Here is an 18,853-nt window from a genome sequence, read left to right on the forward strand (position 1 = left end):
CCTGCAATTAAGCTTCTGACAGTAGAAGCCTAATAAGCTGCTGAGACTGAAACAGCTGTATTTCTCATAGTTGTTTTTCTAATCAGAAGGGCTTGGTGTCCAGCCCAGCCACGTTTTCCACAGGGAATTCCAGGATAAAACATGTGTGTAACCTGGGATTTGACAGAGGGTCAGAGATTGGAGGTCAGGTCCTCCTTCATATTTCCTGGAAAAGTTTGAATATTAAGAAATCATGCCCACATGTGTAGGTCAGAAATCCAACGGGTGACCATGCAAACTGGGTCTGGCCTCTAGACCCTGCAGCTCAGAGATCAGTGGCTCTAATAGTAATATAACAATGGTCTTGGTTTTGAAAAAGATATTTAAGAAGTATGCACAGCATACATAACAGCTAAAACGATGTTCATCGTTGAAGAAGTGGACAGTGCTGTTAGGCAAGATTTTTATGGCATGCTTTGAGCACTTGTAGGTGATCAGATGAGCATTTAGCATAAAAAGTACTTTCCTGACCCAAAACCAATAGTAGCCACTCAGTCATACTGTGACAATCAAATTTCCCAACTCTTAATCCTTTGAAGTGTTTTTCTAGATTTGCTTATTTTACCACCTTTAGTCATCGTATCTCCTCTGTATGCAATAAGATGTGAAGCATTCGACAGGAAGAGAGGAGGGGAGTGATTTGTCATTAATATTACTCCATGGTTACCATTACAGTGGGCTGAATGACTCAAGTTTCATGTCTAAGTTGGGAGCTTCTCAAGTCACACAGCCCAAAGCCTTCATTCACTCTGAATCAGCCAGAGAACTTGTTTCTCCCACTAGAATTTCCAGTGTCTTCTCCAATTATAGCCCCACTGACAGCTCCCTCACTATGACTGTCCCCATATAGGGCTGCAGGCATCCTTCCAGTAAGAACGCAGGTGGCTGTACCAAGCTGAAAAAGGAAGAGCATAACCTGTAACGAGCTCCTACCTGTAAACGAGCTCTTTTTGTGCAAGAAAATAAAGCTGAAGCAGGCACATTCCACAGTCCATGGTAATCGTAAGGTGCTATAGAAACTGGAGCAGCCCTCGGGATAGAGAGTTTGTCTTTGCTCACCAAAGGTCAGGCATTGCCAGTATGGGCACGATGCTGCAGGGGTAAGATCAGTGTCTGGACTGCACCTGGCTTGACTGGACTCCCACAGTGAGACGCAGTGTGCCCTCCTGCCTCGCGCTGGCTTACCAAGAGCAAGGAGTCCAAAGATAAGCAAGGACAGAGTCCCGTCCTTATCCTTCTGACCCTGCGGTGTACAGAAACAGGTAATATTTATATCGATGGCGAACACCCCAGCACACCTTCTCGGGCACTGATTTAGACCACACCTGGTTTCTTTTTTGGAAGAGCCTGTCTGAGCTGGCCACAGCTCGATGCTCTCATGTCTGGGATGTCAGCCAGAGCCAGAGGACTATATACATCATATATAGGACTTCAAAGATATTTTGCAGTGAATTACTCAAAACATTTTCTCCATTTATGTGGAGGTCTCCTACAAAATACCCCAAAGCCTAGCTAAAAGTTACAAAGCACTGAGCAAACTGAGAGCTCAGCTTTTGTGGAACAAAAACCAGAGCTCTATACCCTTCAGGAACTGAACTTTGTCAATTCTCAGTTGACCCCATTCTAAACTTCATGTGGCTTCGCTTCATTTCAAAAGGTGTGGCTATTTCAAGGCCGGGTCAGCGCACAGAGAGTGAAAGTGGGTTACTTTGGTATTCCAGCGAAGACAACAAACGCACCCTTCCCCATCACAGACAGGAAACCGAGCAGGTGCTTCTCTGACGTCTTTAGAAATTCTTCGTTATCGGAAATGTAAGGAAGCCTCGTTGCACACTTCTTACTGGAGGTGGTGGGACGCCCTTAGTAATAACGAAAACGGTAGGACCGTCTTCGCTTCTTGAACCGCTCTCTAGCCCCTCCGGCCTTCTCGTAAATACCAGCGTCCAAACTCCGCTGTGCGCCGTACCGCAGTGCGCCAAACGTCATTGGGCACCGACTCTAATGCAGACCATCGCCGCTTATTCTCTCTCGCCACAATAAAGCGAGGCCGCCTGCACCACAAACATAACAACAAACAGGGCTGGTTGCTGGCTCCGAGTCTCATTCTGTGAAAACGGCCAGGCTGAGCTTCCGAGCTTTTGAGAGCCAGCCCGCTGTGAATTCTGCACCGCTGAACTTTTCTCCGAATTTCAGATAGCAAGGGCAGTGCAGTGATCTTACGCTTTTGGAAAAGAAAGTCACGAAAGAAAAAGATTGTTGTTGTTTTTTTAAAAAAACAACAACACATATCTATCATGGAACGTTTCCCAAAGTGATTAGAACAGTATAAAATACTAGCCACGACTCCCACACTGCTGTATAAAACCAGCTGGACTGACCAGTAACATTTACTTCAGAAGGATGGCTTGTATCCTGAGTTAGAACGAATGTGTCACCTTCAGCGATCGTGTTAGATTAAACTCCTTTTTTTCTCAAGAAATGCAAAACTTCAGAGAATCAAATTCAGTGGCAGCAAGATACCTCGCCCTACACTCTGAGCTCTCTGCACCTCTCCTCCGCACTCCACTGCCTGTGGTATCATTTCTGAAAGCTGTTAAAATTAGCACGATTTCGCTGCGCTACGTATGCAGATTATGATCTTTGCAGCTTTTGTTTGTGAGTGTGTATTGTTTAACCTTTACAGACGACTCAGCGCTTATTTGTACAAATACCCGAAGATGACTGAAATGTGAAAGACAAGATTCTTGCTCATACACTTAAACATTGCTGTCTCGGGCTGCAGAAATTAATCCGCTGGAGATGGAAGGGCTGAGCTGTGTTTGAAAAGCCTGCGGCTGAGAGTTAAATGAATGCAAAAGACGGCGCCGCGTCTCGTTAATTTATTTTCACGCCAGTATCGCCACCAGTGCTCCCTGAATTCCACTGCCTGCGACTGGAGTTCATGTGGGGTCATTACACACATGTGCTCGCCCTGCCTCGCACGCGCGCGGCGCCCCCTTCTGTAACACGTGCGCAGCCCGGAACAGTCCAGCTCCCTCCTGCGCAATCAAAGCAGCACCTTAAAAACGTCAAACATCATCCGTGAAAATAGAAGGACAGCGGGACTATAATACTAAATATGTTTAGAATTCCAATATGCTAGATTTAAAAAAAAAACGCATTACCTATTTCCTTAATACACAAATGACGTGGATATGAGGTCCCTGTGCGTGGATGTTCCAGGTCAGAGTAATCGGCTAAATGAAACAGCACCCTTGACCCGGCACTGACGTGCCCGTAGCGTGCTCCCTTAGCTTGAGGGGAGCTACTGTGAGCACCCCCTGCGTGGACATCAAGTGTCACACTTCGAAATCACGCTGCATGTTATGCGCGATTCACCGGAGGCATACTGTACCATATTAATTGTATGTCTAGCACATAATTTTAAATTGTTCTTTTTTTCTACTCTTCCAGCAAGGAAAGTGAACACACAGAAACACATTCTGACTAAGAAAGAAACTTATTCATACCGCAGAACACAGACTGACAGTAAATGATTTATTAGCAGACAGTAAAATGCATAGTTGAGGAATCTAACGCATTGCTCCTGCAAACAGCCTGAATCTCAATGGAGGCGTGTTATTAGTAATGTCTCCAGCATTGCAGTTCAGTGTCCTTTGCAGTTGTCTTGATTTTGTACAAAACACCTTTCAGCCAACACGCGCTTGATCTTTGATGTGCGCAAACACAGGTTAGGAAACACGCACGTTAGTTGTGTAAACTAACACAACTTCACCGTCACAGTGTGCCTTGGCCATGAATGATCGTCGTGGGAACGCCCTACAGCTGTTCCGTGAAAGCACACTCCTTGTAGGCACGAAGAACAGAAAAGATTAAATATCCTATAATGCTTGGGAGTGGTTATCAGCTGGGCATGCAGATAGGGTCAGGTGAACTACGAAACCCAGTGCCAGACTTTCCTAATCCCAGTTCATGACCTCATTATTACACCAGCAGTCGTATTCTCTCGGTATTGCTCAGATACAACCCGTCAGTAACAATTGCTCCTACTAAATTCATTTGCGTGTGGCAAAGCCGAATGTGAGCATCTGAGACACCTTCCTTGCCGTTTGAAATGCTTGTTGTAAAGCCTGAAAATGGCAATTTCAGCTCTCCGCACCCCTCCTCGTTCTGCTGATCCCCTGACCGCTGCCGTGAGAGAGGGCCCCAGACCGCCACTTCTTCGACAAACTCAGCGTCTCACCAGTGCTGTCAGTGCTGTGCAGCTGCACGGGAAGACTGGCAGAGGGTCCTACAGCAGCCTGGCCCTAGTCTGATCAGGAGTGTGCATCGGTGCTCGTATCACCAGGATGGCCGAGTGGTTAAGGCGTTGGACTTAAGATCCAATGGACATGTGTCCACGTGGGTTCGAACCCCACTCCTGGTAGCTCCTTTCTTGAGACCTGGAGCACGGCAACTGGTTCAATTTATACTTTGAAGAGTGGATAGCGAATTTATACCCAACAACAGGCAAATACTGGCATCACCGCTATTCACGGAGATCACATCTCAAACGTTGTGTTGTTTGCTTTTTGGCAGCGAGTCTGGTTTTAGGCTGCGCATTTTGCATTGCTCTTTAGACGGTTTTTTTGTGTGTGTTGTTTTATGGTTCTCAAAAACAGAAAAATGTAAACTATTTGACTAAATCCTGTCGGAACAGAGTGTTGTGTTTGTTGCATGAATCAGAAACGATGACATAAAACAAACTGTATGTGAGGTGAGGTGGGTTGGCGATAAATTAAAAAAAAATCCATTCGCTTTTTGTTTTCTTGTCCCCCCCTACAGATTCGGATTAATTATTTTTTTTCTTGTCGCTGCGACTCCCACTAGTGGGGGGTTTCCTGTCTAAAAGCTCCGACCACCCCTCCCACCCCTGTGTGGAAATTCCCGGGAGCCAGGTTCGCTGCCCATTCCGTGGACTCGCTGCCTGAGACCCCCGCAGCTAACAAAAAGCGAAACTGAAGCGTTTGGTGGGTGTTCGCAGAGGCTGGAGAAGCCAAGGGCAGCGGCAGAAACCGAGTCGCGCTTCAGACAGGTGTGTAGATTGACTCACAGCGCCCTTAAAGAGAGATGGACTCCTAATGCTCCTAATCCGGCTTGTCTGGGTGGTTCCCTTTTAGCGCTACCGTTCAAGACTTCCACTGCAGAGGCGCAAGCGCCGCCGAACATAGCAATTCAGATTCTGTAAATAAAAACAAAATGTTTCGAACAGGAAGCGCGACACTGCGGCGTCCGACCAGCCGATTCCCACTGGGTCCAGTCCTTGGTTTCTTAAGCCAGATCATAGTTCGCTCTGCGCGGGGAAGGCGGAGAGCTGGCGGTCAGTGCGGCCAGCGAGCCGCCGCAACGACCGCAGCCCATGCGGTACAGCTTATAGCGAGAGATTATTAAAGTCTTGCACCGTTTCGCTTATTATACAATACACAGCGGTAGGAAAGACACAGGTGTCTTCTGGACAGCAAACATTATTGTGGAAAAAATACTGTGAGAAAGGACGGTGAGATTGCAGGTACAATCCACTGACCTTATTAAAATGAAACCTTACAACCGACTGTTCCCTGCCCGATTTGTGGAAAATTGGACACGGCTGCTTGAGTTTTCACAACGGTGAAGCAGGCCGCGCGATTATCTGTGTAACAATAGCACGCCGGGTGTTATTTACAGAATTTTCCTTAATAGTTCAGGTGGGTAGCTGCGTCAGCATGCGTAGGCTGCAAAGGAACAAGTAATAGGTTTATTCCATGCTGAAAAAAAGAAGAAAGAGAACACAACGTTTCGGCCGTGGAGCCTTCTTCAGGTGTCAACGTTTCGGCCGTGGAGCCTTCTTCAGGTGACAGAAGGCTCCACGGCCGAAACGTTGTGTTCTCTTCTTTTTTTTCAGCATGGAATAAACCTATTACTTGTTCCTATTTTCCTTAATATCTATCTTTGGTTGACAGAGCTCAGCGCTCTGACACGCGTGTTTCCAAGCACGGGCAGGTTTAGAACAGTCATAGGAACCGAAGAGCGCGCTCATCCCCGGGCATGTAGTGACGGCTCCACAGCACCCTGGCCTCCCACACGGAAACACTTACTGTGCACCGTGGCCATTTCTAAGCCGCACCGAGCCCTGCTGACAGGATATGTTTATCACAATACATTCTTTCCTGTCAAAACTTTTTTTTGTGTGTGTGTGTGCAACTCTGCGAAAAAAAAACACGCATCCTCTGCTTCCATTCGGCGACTTTATCAAGTGAAAGTATTTTTTTTTGTAGACGTTCGAACAATTTGCCTCAGGAACGTGTAAACGTGTTTTCAGTTGGGTTTGCAAATTCTGGACTTTGGGCCAAACTCGGTTTTTACTTTGTGGAGGTGTTTAACACAGGATGTGTGAAGGTTAGCTACAAGACATCCACCGCGTTATAAACATTCCCCCCTCAAAAATGTGTTGACGTTCTTCTCAACCTGAAGAGTAACGTTAAACTAACAGTTTTTGGTGTAAATTGAGCGATTGACGCGCACATCAAACGGTTTTCTGCACGGCAAAAAGCTTCCGGATATTAAATTAAAGCATTACCAAAAGTTACAATAAAACCGAGCTGGAATGCAGAAAAGTCAGATTTGTTTTTTCCTGCTGCATTCGTTGTCGTAAATGACTCATGGATTTCCTGCACTTTGACTTCAGCTCAGCAGGACTGTCGCGACTCGAGTGACAGTTGAATCAGGAGTCCGCTTTCGTCTTTTCGGCAATGAGCGGTCTAATGGCTCAGGCCTCCGGGGTCTTCTACTGTCGCTCTGGAAGAAACGGCGAGCTAGTCTCGCCCCAGGCCTAGCAAGCACCTGTGCGCAGGAAACCGGAAATCATTATTAGCCAGCGAGACTGCGAATGAAGCGATGGAAAAACCATCACAACTTTGCAGAGGGTAATGAACGACAACTAAAGATGTGCTGGCAGCCGAGAAACATACTGTAAATAACGTCTGAGTAATATTCCACTACAAGACACAAAATGCTAAGAGCTCCAGACCCAGTGCCCTTTTGACCTCTCAATGAAGTGCATGAATGCATAGTGCACAGTACTATGTATCAAAATGTTATTTACTGCGAGTCGAGTCTTAGTGAGATGTATCCACTCATTACACCAGTCCTATTCCAGGTCTTTGGTCCATGAGAAAACCTGTACTGGTTACACCAGTGCGCGCACTCTATTTTCCGAGCACCACTCAAGAAGGCAGCAGGTCCTGTATATGTGCGTCGCTGGTATGAGAACAGACGCTAAAGATGACGCCAATTACATTGATCAAGTATTATACAGTTAGAATGTGACAGTTCAAAGCAAGGCACAAAACACACAAACCGAAATCCAGACATGACCTTTTTAAACATTTTTTTATTAAAAGGAATATCTTACTCAAGTGTAGGAACAGGTGTTAGAAAAACAATATTTATAATAATTGCATAGAATAACTTCGCATACAATACACAATAGTAGCACTGCAGAGGAGCACAATCCCTGTATGAGCACATTATAGCCCAGACGCCCTCCTCCCTCCATCACCAACACACACGAAGCACAGAGCTGTGCTATGGAGAGGAACAGACCCTACTGAAGACCAGACAAACTCAATGCGTTTGCACGCTTCCATGCTGTCATCTGGACAGTGGTGGAGACACTGCAGTAAATTCAAACGGGGCAGTTTGGAATTCAAACCTAGTTAATTCACAACCTCAAAGGATTACAATACTCTAGAATGGGGGACCCACAACCCTTGTCCTGGAGAGCCCCCAACCCAGTTATTCTTAGAGATCACACATTTCTTTTTAAAGACTAAGAAAAACTTGTATAAGCAAACGATCAAGCAAGTTTCAATGAGGAGAACTCTGGTCTCCCTAAATTACGTCATTGAACACAGCATCTCTAACTATATAATATAATATAAAACCTGCAGGAATGGGGCTCTCCAGTACCAGGGTTTGAGATCTCCGGTCAACAGCAGAAGGAAACCTGTCTCGAAGGGAGAGGAACTATTTATTTCAAAGACTAGCAGCAATGTAGCTATAAAGGTGGGACCATGCATAATTGCAATTTGCAAGCCTTTCCAACCAGATTGCCATTGTAAATGATTCTGATTAGGTCTAGATGGCATGATACAGTAAAGAAGTAAACAATGTATGGACTGAGAAGCTTCCTTATGCAGAGCAGAGGTACGAGTCTTACAATTTACAGTAAGTTGCGGTCAACCTCAACAGAAGATTCACAGTGTAACAGTAAATTATTGCATCCGCGTCAAAGATGGTGCTCAGAAAAAGCAAACTCCCAGAGCAATTTCTGTGTGCATGTGCACTGAACAGCACTCCCCAGATCTTCCCATGGACTTCAAATGCAAGGGCCCAAGATTATGGAGACTTGCCACTGAATGTCTGGAATGACACCCGTCACTGAGGCACAGTAACCCCAACTAGAGACGTGTGCTATCATTTACACAACATTTTTTGAACCTGCATAAAACATGTATTTGTGTACAATAGAACACAAAACGGTTTCCTCCTAATCTGGAATGCCAGATGCCACACTTTTACAACCCACACCTGAATGAGGAGCAATCTATAAGCTTCAACCTTATGCCAAGTCTACCCTGTAGACACACCCCCAGTCTAATTACTGGGTGTTGTAAGGGTGACAGAATCATTCTGTTCTGGGCTTGGCTTAGTCTTAGCGGTGCAGCTTCTCAGCAGACAGGTGAAGCAAAGAATATTCGAAACTACAGGATGCATGTTTTCACACAAAGCCCTCACTCTGACTAGGAATCAGACCAGCATCCTCCCCGACACTCACAAGATGATGCTTTCTGCGTATACCAGCGAAGGCAAAAGACTTCAAAGCATAGCTTATAAAAGAATGATCACCTACTGCATAGCAATGGTGCCTTTCCACGTTTGAATATCGATGCCCGGCGGGAGATCAAAATTATAACATCACAGCAAACCTAAACAAGTCTTAAGTCTCTAATTTTTGTTTTTCATTCTTCTTTTTGGCCATGTTATCACAGTGTTTGTCGAGCGTATTCCGAACTAAAATTTGCCACCAGTCTGTGGCACTGCCCCGGGCAGACACACCTGCCTCTACACGTCACAGACATCCCAGTAGATCCCCACTTTTGAAAACAGAGCTGTCCACCACCAAAATATCAGCCCTGGGGTATTTTAATCTTATGTGCTGCCCTAGCAAAACGTTGGCGTGCTCTGTCTTGTCCGCAGAAGTGACAAGGGCCCAGCACACCTGAGGGCTCCAAAGTAGTAGCAGACCAAGCCAATTCCTCCACGTGCTGCGCTATAGGAAAAGAGGGCTGATGTACTGTAAGTGACCTCACAGGAAGCGCGATGACCGATGCATGTGCTTCTGGCGCAAAGCTGAAGCCAACGGCTTTCAATGGTTGCCAAACGTGTGCCCGCAAAAAAAAACCACCACCAGCAGGAAGTGCAAATCGATAAGCTACTGAACTGCTACCCACATCTCCTGCGGATCTGTGCTGGCTGATAAGGCTCCTGGAACTGGTGCCCCAGGATGCTGTATCTGAAACGGCATCACAGTCACATTCTGGTAGGCTGTGTGTTTTAAGCGTTCTAGTCCCACAGCTAAAACATAAGAGAAGGCATCAGGGAAAAAAATATCTTATTCTTATTGAACGGATAGGCAAGAAAAGTGGCAACAAACTCAACAAAATCCAAATTTCCGGTTAGCTGAATTTGTGATGAAATAAATCAATTTAGAGAAATACCCGAAAATGCCCATAAGCTGAAAGCAGGTCCTATGGAGACCGTCTAAATTCCTCCTCCATACACGTTGTCTTTACTTGCACGAAAGGCACGATCATTACTGCCGATGTCCACAGAGCCGAACGTGAAACAATGAAGTTTGTGGATTTTCCAATCTGGCAACTACGCCCGTTTTTGATATTAAGGGGGGGAAAAGCATCCTGCTAAATGATGTCAATTAATCTGTGCTGTGATTAAAAGGTCTTTTAAAAGAGTTTGTTGAAGGCAGAAAACCCACAAAATTAAAAACAACCCCAAACCAGTGGGCTTCCCAGAGTACCAAATATATTGTATTTGTAAATACTTTGATAATTCTAATAAAAATAAATAAGCAATATATTCTCTTATCTTGGAACAAAACTGAAAAGGAATATTGGTTATTATTGCATAGAAAATAAACATACCTGCTAGTCATGTTTTAATGACTTTATACATTTATATGTGAATGACTAATATCCCTGATGACTTTTGGTGCTAAGAGGAAATGCAAAAATATTTCAGATGTCTTACTTTCATCACAAAACTATTACTCTAAAAATACTGTACAGATACATGCAGAGCTGACAACTTTTTATACTGTTAGGAAAAAAAAGAATAAGTGAAGATCTATTAGTAAAACAATCTTACAGAACACAGTTGGAAAGGTGGGACACTGTACTGTTATTTGACAGGAAGAGCTTCAAGAGGCTGTACTTACAGTACTTTGATTGGGGATCTTTTAAATTGATTGACTGACCCCTTAGGCAGCAATAATGCCAACTCCACGACCTGCTCAATAAACCTCTGCCTCAATATACATCAACATATACTCTCCACTGTTTTCTCTACATGCCTGTCCAGTCCACACTGAAGGATGTCACTGTCAAAATCCACAATAAATTAGAACAAAAGGGTGACTTTCATGAGACGCAGAATGCACGATGTAAACTGCATGGCTAACTTCAAACAAACGGTCTCCTATTGAAACCGACTGCATGCACGGAGAGGAGATTTAGATGGCTTTTTTTAAAGTGGCCTTTTAATACATGTGTCCTCTAGTGAGGTCAGCTGTCCATTGGGATGGAGGTCAGTTTCAGAGGGACCACCTCGAATGACAGGGGGCTCCACGTGCCCTGACCCTCTCTCTCTCGGGTGCAGGGCTGCTCAGGGGCACCGCCAAACGATTACAGAGGTAAACAAGGCAGGAAAGGTTTCCAAAATATCCACTTTCTGGAAGACGAACGAAGAAGCGAAAGGCTAGATTTCCAGCACAGCCCAGTGAGGTATCCTGGTAGGCATGTCCGAGTAAGATTCCCAGACCTCCTCCTTTCCCCCCCCCCCCTAAAAGGCATGGCAATCCTGTTTTCAGCATTTTTTTAACAAAAAAACTTAACTTTCCTTATTCGTATCATTACGGCCACCTACGTCCCCCCCCCCCCCAACAGCCCAAAACAAAAATGAAGAAAGGAAAAAAACAGAAACAAAAAAAACACGAGGTGCTTTAATGCAGAGACCACATCCAGCAGAAAGCCGTCTTCCCCTCCAGTCTGACTTCGCTGAAATGCTCGTCTGGGAGTCACAACTCCATGGAAACGGCCAGCAGCCTTCAGGAGCCAAGCAGACGGAGAGAGTGGGGGGGGGGCGGGGGTCAGTCAATGGCTGGTGTCCTCCCAGGTGCAGTCGTTCTTCTGCTTCACCAGTTTCCACACAAGCCTCTCCAGCTCTTTCCGGGACTTCTGTTCCTCTTCCAGACTCTGCTTCATCCGCTTATTCTCCTGCCGAAACACCGGCCCACAGGAAGAGGGGTCTTTACTCTTGAAACGTCCCGCATCAGGCTAGTACAATAATCCTGTTTACAGATACAGCGCCCAGGACCCTTTTCTGTGACCCAGTGATCTACTTTTAATGAAGAATTGCTGTCTTCCAACATGCCCTCATTAAGAATGCGATTTTGCTGGTTTTTTTCTTTTAAATATACAGCCTACGTATATGCCTGCCTAAAAGGTTGTATTTTGTAAAGAATTCTCTCTTTAACGTTTACGTGTGAACAGACTGGGGAGGACTGAAAGTCACGACCCTTAATGGTATCGAATCCACAGTAAATGAAGACAGATACATAAAAAGGACTTTGAGCGCATCTGTTAAGTCCTCAGCAGCTCTGCATGAAAAGGGATCAGACAGCAGGTCTTCTTACAATTATCCAGTAAACTCCTAGATTTTAACCAAGAACAGTGGTTACAAAATCACTTTACCTTCTTCAATTCATGGACCTCGTCCTTGAGAGCATACACAGCATCGACAAGACTTCTACAAAAGAGAAAAAAAAAGGTCAGATTGCCCCCCGAAAGCCCCCCGGAGCATGCAGCCAAGATAGAGGTGACCCCCAGCGGAATGAATACATGGAAAAAAAGCTGGTGTGCCTGTCCTCTGACAGACACTAACGTGCCTCCATCCCTAACTGGAGTGTGAAAACAGTAACAGATTATTATCCATTGCAATCCATTAATCAGCTGTCCTTACCAAGAGGAGCTGAAGATTCTGAGCTTCAGACAAAACTAAAACAACCTATTTATGAACGCCGGCTTTTACAAAAAAATAAAGCACACAGGTTTTTAGATATTGATTAAATGTTTCATTTTAAGTAATTGATCATCCATGACTGTGATGCACTGGAATGACCGTGACTGTTGCATATGCAGAGTGCGAGGAGGCGATCAGCCTGGGTGAAAATCGAGAAAGAAAACCCAAAGGAGGGGATATGCCCTGGTTACGCAGAGAACACCACTTCCATGGGACCAGCATGTCTGTGCTCACCATCTGGGCTGTTCACAGCCAGGAATTTCTGACCTGACAAGAGATTGCAGACAAATCGCAGTCTGTCACCTGTCTGGGAGCCACAGCACCTCACCACGACTGATGGGGAGGTCCAAGTGTGATGGTCTGGGTAGGAAAGTCTTAAACACCTTACTGAAGCCTTGACCGATCTAACAAGTTGTGGGACCGAAATATTTGCTAGTGATTTTTCTTCCATTCAATAGTTTGGGGTTTTATTTTATTTTGCATGCGCATGAGCTAGAAGGAAACATCCAACATGTTGAAAACTCAAAAATCTTATTACGAGGTCAGTGAAGGCTTCGGTTGTGCGAGGTGGATAAACTGATGGAGAGCCTGCACAGTGTTACACTGATCTAGAACTGGGATACTGCTGTTCTTCTTGTCGGCTCATCCCGATGTGACAATATTCCAGCAGGACAACATCTACAGTCCCTGCGACAAAAACAAAGGTTGACCCTATAACAACTTTGCGAGTGTGTTTGCTGTTGGGATAAAGTTCTTTTGATGCTTAGAACAAATGACATACCTGAGGGAGTTTTATTTGGTCTCCACGGACCCTTAGCATTTTGCCAAAACTCGTTTTTACCATTCAGGGAGGACCAGCAAGTGACACGCCACAACAAGAGCTGGGTGTAAAGAACTCCTCTGCCCACTCTGCCACGTGAATGAGTCTCATTGCTTCCCACCGATTAGTCAGTACAGATTCTTACGAGTGCTCTATACTTTTAAGGGTGTCTCCCCTCAGCCTCCATCATTTAAAACTCCTGGGAAAACCAGTTTTAATAGTCCACTAGCCATTCCCCGCAGCTGTAAAAATAAGCAACTTGGAAGCCTGCCAAGCTATGGGAGTAACTACTGCGACCAGAAGCGTGGAAGAGGAATAATTTGCGAGGCCAAACTGGAAAAACACAAATTAACAAGACCGGCCTCCTTACTTTTCCTCGATGACAGTCTGCCCATTGCTCTTGGTCTCTTCAACGATTATTTTCTCCTCCTCTGGCAGGAGGACCTGCGGAACAGATTCTTTCCGAGAAACTGTGAATAAAGAGGATTCGTGAGTGGGCGTTATTTATGCGTCACTATTCTGAAAGTTATTTTTTTCTCATTTCTGTTTACTTAGAAATGCTCCCTTCAGGTGCTAGGGCTTTCTTTGCTGCAGAGTCAAGCCTTTCCACAGGAATAAATAAGATCAGGTGGTTCGATGATGGTACACCATTATTGCACTAATGATACTCTCATCTGTAAAAGCAGTATCAAAGTCTGCGTTTGTGTACTAAAGAGCATCCGGCCAGAATTACAACATATGCATTTCCTTTTTTAAATGCAGACATTTCCCCCCCCTCTACAGCTCCTTTTCTTTCATGTGGTAAAGCACAATGCAATAGAATAATGATACAAGGACCCTGTAATGTAGGTACAGGTCTAGGAAGTGAGTAGCACATGCCCTAGTTTTAAATTGTATGCAGAATACCACAATAACCGCATTGTTGCCAGTATCGGCTTGAGTCACACTCTAAACAGAGAGCGAAGGTATGAGCCCCTGGATTGAAAACTCAGCCGCACCACCGGTAATCAGTGTCCCGATACAGCATGCAGAACAGTTTCCACACGCACTCCTAGTGAACTACGTGCACAGGCACATGTGCAGCCTGCGATCCACGCTTGGGGGGGGGGGTCTTACACGAGCCGCTGCCTTGGTGAAAGCTGGCCCCCGTGCAGTACGCCTCGATGACCTTCAGGATCTGAGCATCCTCCTCCAGGGCCGCCGTACCTGGCAAAGGAAGGCGAGGCAGTGAAGGGATGGGGCGATCGCCTCTGATCCTGTCCCGGAGACTAGAGGACAGCACTGGGACATGCCACCAAAGCGCAGCCTTGGCTTTCTGTCCCTCTCCGTCCACGTTGTGTTTTTCTGGTTTGGTCTGGCACTTCCCAGAAATGATCAAATTTCACTTTCCTTTCTGGAGTACCAGCAGCTGCCAGATTTCACACATCGGCCCTTCTAACAGACGAAAACCACAAGCTTGACGGGTAAAAAGGTTCGTGGGCCAGGCTGCACAACAACTAACCCTCTCCGATGTGACAAAGCTTTGGGACTCAAAGTGATCAGGAAGGACAATGCATACACGCATACAATACATACAGAGTGCTTCCCTTAACTGACTTCTTCACATAGAAATAATGAAATGGAACGAATAAGAGTAACCAGATTAACAAAAAATATACACAGAATCCTTAACGTGATTGTGTGCACACCTTAGGGAGCTGTGCATAAAAAAAACAACTAATTCTACAATCAGACTTCAAAAGTAAAACTGAACTATCGTGCCAATATACCAGAACAGGAAAAAAGGCTTTGCTTTAGGCATTCCTTTCCAGTACCGAAATGCAAGAGGGAAAATGAAAAGATACACATCCTCGTGCAGAGTCTGAATTTGCAATCAAATATCAAAGAGAAATCAATTATTCACAAACAGCAAGGCAATCTGCTACTTTTCTAACAGTAAAAACCAAACACCTTAAATGCAGAGAACACAACACAATGACTTCATTCTCTGGCAATCTACATGCAAGGTCCACACAGAAAACGAACCACCCTGCAGCTCTTCACAAGCAAGCACGGCGAGTTTGAAACGTACTTTTCCGCAGCAGAAACTCCTCATCGGAAGCCTTCCTTTCCGTTTTCCGCTTCGGGAGAAACTTCTTGACGTTTCTGGGGCTTTTGCTGGAGTCCTGAGCAGGAACAACGGTTTGTGAGGCAGGTGAGAACGAAGGGCGATGCAGAGCGACTGTGTTATCGAACAACGAGACACGGACACGGACACAGCCCCTGGCATGGCTCGGTTGGACGGCACAGTTAATGAGCGACACTCAACAGACGAGGCAGGCAGGCTCTGAAGTTCTCCCACACAAGTCCCGACAAACATTTAAATGATGGGTTCCGTTGTACTCAGCATTTGCTCCTGTGGACCTGTTTGACACTGCTCTTTGAGGTTTTTTTTTTTGAATTCTTCAATAGGAATTACTCTATTAAAGCATTCATCGTGCAGAGCCCTGCAGCATCAAATATTTCATAAACGCATAATGCCCAATCAGTGATCAGCTGCAGTTTGCTGTTTGGGTTTAGGAAATTCAGTAACTACAATTTCTCCAGTTCAATTACAAGGTAAAGAGAGCATGCACATATTCTCTTTGTTCTACGATGATCTCTGCACGAACTTGTATCTGTTCACATAACTAGGAAGTGCTGAGAAGCACAGAACTGAATGAAGTGGATTCCTGTTTTACACAACTTATAAAAGAGCAGTGGACATAACCATTATAGCTCCACGTTAGCAAACACTGCCCACATTTCTTTCACACTCACCGGTCAAAAAAAACCTGTTAGCAGGTCACTTCCCCACTACCGATCCTGACTAACAAGTCAAGATCAGATGGCTTCTGAGCTGCAGGACATGCTTAGAGAATTCTAAGACATCTTGATGCCCTGTCCTGGCAGGCAACACTCAAAACACTTCAGAACCCCTCTGAACACAACCCATCAGGTGTTTTGGGGACCACAAAAATCAAAAATTGTAGCTTGCAGAGACCGATCTTCCGGGCACGAAGCAATCCGTACAATAAGAGAGGACAACGGCGCATAAGGAAGGGAGGAGAAATGTGCTATTCAAGGGAAAATTTTCACTGGGCCTGGAGAGCAGCTGGTTAATTGCTTTATTCACGACACACAAGACTCTGCAGGTCGGGAGGGACAGCACAATTAATATATAGCACTGTCAATTTAGCAGGAGATCTAAAATGTCAAAAATCATCATCTCCAAATTCCGTTTTTCTTGATTGTGCTAAGAAGAAACTAGCAAGCTGCAAATTATTCTTTGATTCAGACCATTAAATTAAATTCTTTATGTAAAACGTAATTCCCATTCAACACATTTCAACATCCCGGTACTTATGAACCAGCTCACAGGGCACCACAAGAGCAAGCTGTGGACATTAGCCTTGCAGGATGCTTACACCGTTATCGTACACAGACACAAACCAAAGTACAAGGAGAAACGGGGAGACGTCACACATCCAGATTGCTGAGGACTGGGGTAACAGGCAGGTATGCGAACATCTACTGGAAGCAGCAGTTACGCGCTGCTCAGATAGACGGCTTGATAAAAACAAAGCACGGGCCCCTGCAAGCGACTTCGGGAAGTGACAGCTGCACTCTGAACAACGTAAAGAAAAAAAAGCATTCTGGCAAAACCTTCAGAGCCTTACGAGGGCACAGTAAATCTACAGAACTACACCTTACATTTTATGGGTTAACTCTTTTAACCAAAATTTGAAAAGTCAAAAATGATGATTTAACTAATGACTGAAGAAGTCCACGTAACGGTGGGTCTTCTCGCTTTGAGAAAGGGCCTTGTGTCACTGTGTGCAATGGAAGGGCACAGGGGTTACCCTGGAGGGACTCACTGGGCCACGTTATGCTTACATATGCAGACTCCTGCCAGCAAACCTCCCCTTTGGCTTCTCCTTTCTTTTGGAATCGCCGGTTCCAAATGACAACCATCACCCGCTTTTCCCTCAAAGTCTGGAAGCAGCCGGGGTCGGAGAACCACTACAATCACCTTTCTAGGACACCACTATCCTTCGGTATGAGTAACACGGCACCATCTGACAAGTTTCATACCGCAGGTTCGGCAGCGCCAAGGGAGAGTTAAGAAGAAGAGCACAGGTGACTGGAAAGAGCACCAGTCACGCTCTATTGATACTGCTGTTGATACCAACACCGGCCATATCATGACAGCAGGGCTCAGTGTGTGCTGTGAACGAGTGCCTCTACTGGCATTTACTCGATAATATCATCTCAGATCCATGGGGGGAACAAAAACACCATCTCTCCAGGATCCTTATGAGCACAAAAATAGCTTGCAAAAAAAGAAAAAGACCAAATGTTTCACAGTGACCTATCCTATGTTGAGCAATTCAAAGGGCACAACTGATGCAAAATCATTACTTTAGACTCTTACAGAATGTTAGAAACTTGGCCCCCACTATGTGCGCAGACAGTAAGCAGAAATACTTAACACAAAAGCCAGAAAACAGACAAACAAGATAAAATCTTTAAGCTTCTAATGCACTCATATACTTTTACTGGACTTTTAGTCTAAACTGGATTTTTATTACATGTATTTTTTTTATTAAATATTACTGTTCAGTACAATTAAGGGGCAGTTCAGGGCGATGCTCAGAACGTGCTGAGATGGGCCTGTTCTCGTGTGAAAGAAAGGAGACAACAGTGACAAGGAGGAAGAAACAGGAAAGGAAGTGGCTTAAAGAAGAGAAAAACAGCAGGCAGAGCAGCAGTCACACACCCTTCGGCACGATAAGCGCACACATACAGATCCAGCCTTACCTTGGGGTTAAAAGACATCCTCTATAGTAACCAAGATGGAGAGAAAGAGAAGAGGTGTGAGAGAAAAAAAGGCTGGTGAATTAAAACAGCATCATCATCGTGACACCCCGATCCCCCACCACCCCGCTGGCGCCCAGCGCCACCAGCACCGTCCGCGGCCACCGATCGCTGCCGACCCAGTCGCGTCCTTTTCCAGGGCGAAAGGGAGCCGTGAACGCCCCACAGATCCCTAATGCAGGCCCGCGGCCCCCGCTCATCCCGCCCCGACAGGGAGGGAGAGACATCGGATGGGAATCTGATGAGCACAAAGGAAGCCGACCGCTGCGCAGCTTCATCGCCGCCCTGGCCCGGACTCCTCTCCTTCGGCTCGGGCGGAAAAGCAGGGAACACAGCGCCACGGCCTGCTGCACGTTCATTACGGACTGATAACATCTGCAACTGCAGAAGGTGTGCAGCCGCTGGGGGTGTGAAGTAATAAGTTCCCCTGTTTTTTTCTTGAGCGCCCTGCCGGTCCTGCCCACGCCGGCAGCTGGAGCGAGCCGCGTCACACGGGGCCGTCGGCACGAGCGCAGCTGAACACGCTCGAACGTGCGCCGGAGGAAAACACTTTTTAAAAAAAAGAAGGAAGAAAAGCATGGCTACGGAGCGGAAGGGGCCAGGCTGCTCGCTCTTTAAGAGGGCCAAGCCCCAGGGGAGACCCCCCCCACCAGCTCTGGCCGCCTGACGGGGGTGGGGGGCGGCCGTCCGGCGGCGCAGGAGGAG

General features: G+C 45.9%; 1 protein-coding gene and 1 non-coding gene across 6 annotated transcripts in view; one reads left to right on the forward strand and one right to left on the reverse strand.

Annotated features, from left to right (window-relative positions):
* The first annotated feature begins 4,382 nt into the window (after window positions 1-4,382).
* On the forward strand, window positions 4,383-4,465 carry trnal-uaa (transfer RNA leucine (anticodon UAA)). The gene has a single exon. It is a non-coding gene; the product is annotated as a tRNA-Leu (tRNA).
* Window positions 4,466-7,431: 2,966 nt separating this feature from the next.
* Window positions 7,432-18,853, reverse strand: part of arhgef6 (Rac/Cdc42 guanine nucleotide exchange factor 6) — a 38,633-nt gene continuing 27,211 nt past the window's right edge. For 4 of the 5 annotated variants that reach the window (XM_088597223.1, XM_088597222.1, XM_088597226.1 and 1 more), the window contains 6 exons: window positions 18,092-18,112; window positions 15,324-15,417; window positions 14,369-14,458; window positions 13,623-13,722; window positions 12,105-12,159; window positions 7,432-11,627 (listed from right to left, as the gene is read on the reverse strand). In XM_088597223.1, the coding sequence (XP_088453349.1) occupies window positions 11,505-11,627; window positions 12,105-12,159; window positions 13,623-13,722; window positions 14,369-14,458; window positions 15,324-15,417; window positions 18,092-18,112 (483 nt within the window). In that variant the 3' untranslated portion in view covers window positions 7,432-11,504. The remainder of the gene's footprint in view (window positions 11,628-12,104; window positions 12,160-13,622; window positions 13,723-14,368; window positions 14,459-15,323; window positions 15,418-18,091; window positions 18,113-18,853) is intronic. The other variant, XM_088597224.1, reaches the window with a different exon arrangement.

The sequence above is a fragment of the Lepisosteus platostomus genome, chromosome 10, assembly GCF_059453375.1.
Source record: "Lepisosteus platostomus isolate fLepPlt1 chromosome 10, fLepPlt1.hap1, whole genome shotgun sequence".
NCBI classification, from domain to species: domain Eukaryota; kingdom Metazoa; phylum Chordata; class Actinopteri; order Semionotiformes; family Lepisosteidae; genus Lepisosteus; species Lepisosteus platostomus.